Source organism: Capsicum annuum, chromosome 3 (assembly GCF_002878395.1).
Source record: "Capsicum annuum cultivar UCD-10X-F1 chromosome 3, UCD10Xv1.1, whole genome shotgun sequence".
Classification (NCBI taxonomy): Eukaryota; Viridiplantae; Streptophyta; class Magnoliopsida; order Solanales; family Solanaceae; genus Capsicum; species Capsicum annuum.
Window position 1 is genome coordinate 77,635,929 of NC_061113.1, and position 7,533 is coordinate 77,643,461.

Genomic DNA, 7,533 nt, shown 5'->3' on the forward strand with positions numbered 1-7,533 from the left:
GAAAACAAATCTAGAAAAATATATGAGAACTAAAGATATAAAATATATAGAATTCCTTAATGAAAACATACAAGAATTATTAAGATTAAAAGAAACAACCAGTAAATATTATGATAAAGCATTTAACAACCCATAAAATCTAAGCATCATATGAACAATATGGCAAGCTATATATCTGATAAAATTAAGATACTTGTTTTATATATCATTAAAGACTTGGAAATAGAAGACATAAAGAAAATAATATGGGAAAAAAATATTTAATGAAGAATCATTAAGTCTAGAATGGTTAGAAGATAAGCATGATCTTTAGCTTATATTATTCAGGTAGTTATTACTCAGATAATAATAGTTATTATTCAGATGGATATTTTACAGATTAAAAATGTTAGAATATGTTAAAAGAGTTAGAGAAAAACAAAGTTGGCTATATGAAGAAATTAATTATAGAAACCAGTTTAGAAGAGAAAGAAAACAATTAAAAGAAAGATTAATTTGGATAAATAAAATCCTGAAACAACTAGAATTAAAAGACAGTTTAGAATATGATTTAGACATAAAATTATTCATAGAAGAAAAAGACAGGATAATTAATGAAATAGATAACCTAGAATTTAATAACAGATATAGTATAATTAGAATAAATTATTACAAAGAAAATTGCAGTATTACAACTACTTTAAGATAAAATGATAAACTATGAATATTTAAAATATTGGAGACAAGATATGGAAGAAATAAGATTAACAGAAGTACTTATGAAAGAGAATTTAATTGAATATTTTAGAACAAAAGATATAGAATATTTAGAATACCTTCAGAATAATATACAAGAATTACAAAGACTAAGAGAAAAAACTAAAGAATATTACAGTAAAGCTTTTAATCAAATACCATCTAATCACTCCTAAGATATGAACATCAATAAAAATTAAAATAAAAATAGAAATGTTTAGAAATATCCACGCACAAATAAAAATAGATTCATTAGAGTTATAATAGATCTATTTAAGTTATTCGAGTTATTCGGTGGTGTGCATATTTTATTGGGTCTTTACTTTTTATATTATTTATTTCTTTGTTAATTATTCTTTTTGTTAATAGTGGTATACTAGCTGTTCCTTTTGCATATCTACAATCTATTACATGTTCTTTTTGGCTTACTACGTAGTATTGTAGTCATTTTTTTTTTCATATGATCCTTATTTCAAAGTATTCCTTCCAATCATATACATAACAAAATATGATCATCTTAGATTACTATGCACTAGATTATTCTTGAATAATTATATTACTCTGGCACTATTAGCATGGTAATCTGGATACTTTTCCCTTAAACAGCGCCTCTACACAGGTTACTCCCCTATCACGGCTTTCTTACCTCAACGGTTTCACCTTTAGGATGGCATAGTCCTTAGAGATTTTTTTTTCTTTTCCTCTTTGCTAATAAACTTTGTAACATATTATTCTTCGAATAATTCTACTATGTAGTAACTAATATGAACTTATTTTATCATATTATGATTGTTAGAAATTTATGAATTTAACTATTCATAATCATAAATGAAAATACCTATTCTGGTAGGTTTGATAATTTTGAGCTTTGTTCATCCATAACTTTTTCTTTGAAATATATCTATTTTTATTAAATATTCAAAAGTTATTTGTGTACAAGAGGATGTTTGCTTTAAACACATGAAAGTCTTCCCTCTAACTTAGCCGGATGACTTACATATTTATAGGAGGAAAAGAACTATTTATTATTCCTAACTTTACATCTGTCAAAAATTAAAAGACTAATAATTGTCCTAAAAAAAAGTAAAATAACAAGGGCCAAAAAACAAGAAAAGTCAAAAAGGCTAGTCTACCCTATCTTAGTAAATGTCTACATAATTTACGTATTTCACATTTCTCAAAGTCATATTATTCTCCATATGTCATTTCATATTTCAATGGTTTGTCTTCTTATCTTTCTATTATTGCTCGGTGTCTTTCTATCTTTTGTCGTGTATCTTCCAGTTGTCGTCCTTATCTTCTTCTATTCCAGTTGAACTTCTGGGATAATATTATCTTCTCCATTACATCTGGAACATAAATGGTCTAGATATTTGTGTCCAATTAACTTGCAATACCTTGTTAATAATTCTTCTGAAATAAATCCCTTCCTAATTGCTCTTTGCGTCAAGCCAACTTCAATCAAACCAACCTGTAGTAGGTCAAATATTAGTGTTTCCATTGGCAATGTAACCGATTGTGGTTGTTCACGCCCTGCCTCCAACGGGACTTTTTCTTTTCCATCTAAAATAAGACCAATTTACTGATTCTACCTCCCAACTGGCACAAACTTACGCCTCTAATTCCGTGACCAAAACATTTAACGTTTAATACAAACACGATCTTCTCATAAAATCTAAAGATGATTTAACTATAGCCATGATGAACCAGTATTGCAATGGGCTCTTTGGAGTTTGACGCCTTTGCCAAGATTACATGCTAAGTACGCCATGAGAGGAACGCTCTCACATACATCAAACCACCAAGCATCTGCTTGATGTAGAAGGGACTGTGTGGTAGGCTAGTGCTAATGAAGATTTAGTGTTTACAGTATTCATTTTCTGGTTTGATTAGGAACATTGATAGAGTATCGGATTTGAATCTTTAAATGGACCAACCTGGTATGATCAGGAGGAAGATACTTCAATCACTAACTTGGACAACTTCCCCTAATCTACCAACCCTCACTTCTCTAATCCAAGTCTACGCATTTGTGCCACCAGGACTCATTTGTGCCAAACGCAAAAAGGATCAACATGGACATCTGTCTTAGCTAAGGTAGACAACGTTGGCTCAGATGAAAACGAGGCTGTACTATATCTAGTCGTCTTCACTTGACCTCAATGACAGAAAAGCAAGCAGGTTGGTCAACATAATCACCTAGTTGTTGCAGTTATAAGATATGCACCACAAGGACTTCCAACATTGCTTGGTTAAACATATTAGTTCAACTGAAGGTATCAGCTTCACTTGTTGACCAAATAGTGGTTGCTTAAAACACCAGGCGAACTGGCCAACAAAAGGAAGCTACTCTATAGGTAAAAATCGTAGGGAAGAAATCAACAAGTAATCGCCTTTTGCAGCAGAATTTTAGCAGAACCCCCTTTCATGAAACAACCTTCAAGTTCAGTGGAATTTAAAATATATATAGATTTCAATATTATAGATTTATAAATTTAAATATATGTGTGTGGTATTTAGACATAAAAGTTATGATGTCTATTATCAGTGGGTTTAACCAAAAATAAGAAACTCTCCCTCTTAAAAGGTACTAACAAAACTTCCGCACCTCTGGCAGGCAGAACAACATTCCATTAACAGTGATTAGCCTTCTCAAAATTGAACATAAATTTGGATCTTGTTATGACATTGAAACCAAATCTTATTGAGTTAGCTTCCCAGACCTGTATCAACTGCTTACTTATGCCACAGCAACACCAGCGGAAAATTGCATTGGACCAGAGCAAGGGGAAGCAGAGTACTCGGGCGATTTCATGGCTCCAGAACCACATTTCTCTTTGTATTCATCGATTGAGATTTGCTTGAAACGGCAGTACGAACTACAAAATGCCTTCTCTCCTCTGCATGAGCATCATCATAAGAGAAGTGGGGATATCAGCAAACCTGTACTGTATTCCTCAAGCTTGACAAAACAGGCATAATAGATTTTTTCCCTCCAACAACAAACCCAGTGTATTCCCACAAAGTGGAGTCTGGGGAGGGTAAAATTACGCAGTCCATACCGCTACCTCCGAAGAAGTAGAGAGGCTGTTTCCGATAGACTCCAGCTCAAGATAAAGAATAGTAAACAAGGTTGTATTGGAACAATGAAGCAGAATGGAAGGCATAACAGAGATAAGAACTAAGAAATAACAAAAATAGAAATAAGATAAATAAGTATAAAGAAATAGGAAATAAAAAATAAGAAATAAAACACCCACATAGTAGTAAAAGTAAGTCAGATTATATAAAAGTAACACCACCACACTAGAAGTAGGGTCTGGGGAATGTAGAGTTTACACAAACCTTGGGAGGCAGAGAGACTCAAGTGCAACAAATAAATTATTTACAAAAAGAATACCATAGTGGAGAAAAAATGTCAATTAATAAGGAAAGCAGTATAGAGCATTGAAATAGTAACAACAACAAAATAATGTAGTAACTGAAAAGGAAATGCAAGTATAAGACTAATATTACAACAAACACAGTGCTCTCGGGCTCCCATCAAGCCTAAACCCGCCGAATAGCCAGTCAAAGCTCAGCTACCTACCACCCTAATCCGCAACCTTCATACTCTCCTATCTATATAGAAGCAATGGCGAGAAAACAAACAAAATTTACAGCCAAAATTAATAACTCAAAAGCAAAATGAAGAGTTGGAATAAACCTGTAAATGAAAATGTCCAATCCCTGAAGCTGTTTAAGGCAAAAAGAGCAAGTATTGAGAAAATCTGCCGTCCTAAAAGCTTCAGGAGGAGCAGAGGCAGCAGCAGCTGTTGATCTGTGATATACATTTCCTAGGAAGTGGTCATCAAAGTATTCCATTTTTTTAACCAAATTTGTACCCACATGAGAAATTACACGAGTGTACTCTTCACACATCTCCATTTCTTCAATAGTAGGTTTCTTATTTTTCTTAATATTAGAATTATTAGTCAAAATTGGTATTGGGTTTGAAGGTGACCTTGGGGAAATAGTCAAAATTGCAGCATTCTGATTATTGGTGGACATGGCAGCCACAATTCCAAGGCCAACAACACCATTTGGGTCTTCAAACTTGTTAGGGGATTTGGTGGATTTGGGTGATATAAAGTTATTAATGGGGGCAAAAACGGAAGGATTAATGTATAAGAATATCTTCTTTTGCCCCCTCACTTTAGCCATTTCCGCAGAACAAAGAGAGACGCCTTATGGGGTCTCCCTTTGTTCCTTAATTAGGAATTGAGGTTTTGCAGATTGAAAGGAGAGAAGAAGGCCTCTCGAGGTTAATAGATTTATGGACAGGGAAGAAATTCACCAGTTTTCTCCCCTTTTGGAATATTTCTCTTTTAAGAGCAACTCCCCTTGGTTTTCGGGGGAACTTGATGAATATAAAATAGTCACGTAATGCATAATTTCATGCTACGCCCCCTCTCCCTCCCGCTCTGGCAGCTCATTTATTTGCATTTAATGAAATATGAATTTGAATGGTTCAAATTTTAAATTATTAAATATATTTATTTTTTATTAAGATTTTAATTTTTAATATGTCTGAATAGGTATTAATCATTCATATCTAGAATCAAGTCTTAGTAGATCTGAAGAGGTATTTTGGTGTTCGATAATATTTACTGTCACTTTATTCATAATCATCAGTCACCACCACTACCTTTGTCAACCACCTCCACCATCGACAACCAATATCGCTAACAACCACTATTGTCAACCGCTACCATACCTATTACCTCTATTATTCTGATCTAATTATATTCACTGTCACTACCGCCGTCAACAACACCATCATCATCAACCACTACCCGTCAATCCCTACTACCGAGTAACTCATCTATCACAACTAACACCACCACTAACTATCACTAATACATCACAACCTCCACACATTCTTCGGACGCCACCACCATTGTCACTAGTAACGCCATCTCTACTACCATTTCAACCACTATTATAGCTACAATTTATTTCTGCTAACAACCATCTCCACCATCATAACTAACAACATCTCCAACTAGCATCAACACATCGTCAACCATCATGCATTCATTTTTCAGCTATCACAATCAACACCTCCAACTACTAACATCATGCAGCGTCACATCACAACCACCACCACCACAATCAACCGCAATCATCATAAAAGTCACCACAATACCAACCATCACAACTATCACCACCAACATTACTAATCACTAACATCAATCATTGTCACCGCAACTACCATTATAAATCATCTCCACTATCACTAACAAACATAAATATTTTTTTCAATCAAATAATAATTTTTTTGTATTAAATTACATACTTTCCTGATATATAATTAGTTTTTTATTTGAATTGTATTTTTTATTTTATTATATATGCATCTAAAATTTTTTGCACATTCAGATGTTGAAAAACAAACAGTCTTAATCATTCAGTTTTTAGATCCACAGACAACATCTTAATAATTCAGATATACATTTAGATTCAGACGTCTAAATCTTTAAAAAAAAAAATAAGCCTAACTCCCCCTCCGTACTCCTTTATTTTCAAGTTACGCGCTCCCAAAAGAAAAAGGAAAAGGATAGAATAATGAATAATCCACTGAAAGATATCAATCTATATATTCCTTCGGTGTCATTTTATGTGTCACTTTTTAATAGGACACAAAATTTAAAAAATAAGTAAAAACTCTATTAAATTTATCAAATTATCCTTTGTAGAAAAGTAAAAAAAAAAGTACTATCTCCGTTCCATTTTATGTGTCACTATTTGATCAGGCACGGAGTTTAAAAAATAAGTGATGATTTTGTAAAATTTATAAAATTACCTCTCTTAGAGTTATTTTAATATTTACCTTTTAGGTGTCTTTTCTTAATAAGTGAGATCCACTGAGGATAAAATGAAAATGACGAAATTAAATAGTTACCAAATAAGAAAATGTGACATTTTTTTTGGAACAGACCAAAAAGAAAATGCCGACACATAAAATAAGATATAGAGAGTAGTATTTTTAAAATTAAGCGAGACCAATAAGAACAAAAGATGAATTGTGCTTTTAAATAGTTATTAAATAAAGAAATATTACATTCTTTTTGGACGGACCAAAAAAAAGTGTGACACATAAAATAAGACGGGAGAGTACTTTTTTTATATATTAGTTTAGTGTACATGCATTGCATGTGTGTGTCACGTCAATATTATCAACTTGAATACTATAAATATTTGAAAATCATGAATATTATTGTAAGTCTACATATTTGTTTTTTGCCTTTTCATCCCATGTATAATATTCACCATCTATTGAAAGTTATGTATAAACTAGTGGGAAATCCCAGGCGCTACCCGGGCCCAACAATAATAATTCACAAAAGGTAAAAATAAAAAAAATTACATAAATAAACAAGCGCTCGGGCCCAACAATAGTAATTCACAAAAGGTAAAAATAAGGAAAAAATACATAAATAAACACCTTAAATTTTCAGTATTACCTAAAATCCCATCCTACTAAACATATTTACAAAAATCCCTTCTAATTCTCTAAACACTCTCTTTTTCAAATACATTACTATATATTGTTGAACACAACACACAACTCCTATATTTTAACCTAAAATCATGGTTATAATGACGAAGATTACGCCAAAATTCGTTTTTGATATAATATCCGTTTTTGAAGTTACAACTTCTACACTTTTACTCCATTAACTTAATTATTCAAAATTAATTGGAGGTTAGTTTGTTTCCAGTTGATGCTTTTCTAAATTAGGTTAGTAATTGAAG

At 32.2% G+C, this 7,533-nt stretch overlaps 1 protein-coding gene across 1 annotated transcript; it reads right to left on the minus strand.

Moving 5' to 3' along the window:
- Positions 1-3,186: 3,186 nt before the first annotated feature.
- Positions 3,187-5,138, minus strand: LOC107863664 (FCS-Like Zinc finger 14). Its single transcript, XM_016709695.2, has 2 exons — positions 4,442-5,138; positions 3,187-3,635 (listed from the first exon to the last, which is right to left on the minus strand). Exons 1-2 carry the CDS (start codon positions 4,936-4,938, stop codon positions 3,476-3,478), a joined length of 657 nt encoding a protein of 218 aa, XP_016565181.1. The 5' UTR covers positions 4,939-5,138; the 3' UTR covers positions 3,187-3,475.
- Positions 5,139-7,533: the final 2,395 nt, after the last annotated feature.

What these genes read in the sequence shown, in the direction of transcription:
- LOC107863664 (XM_016709695.2), bottom strand. Translation starts at nt 4,938, where the DNA reads ATGGCTAAAGTGAGGGGGCAAAAGAAGATATTCTTATACATTAATCCT. An exon ending in TTGGACATTTTCATTTACAG is followed by an intron (nt 3,636 to 4,441) that starts GTTTATTCCAAC and finishes ATGCTCATGCAG; the next exon opens with AGGAGAGAAGGCATTTTGTA.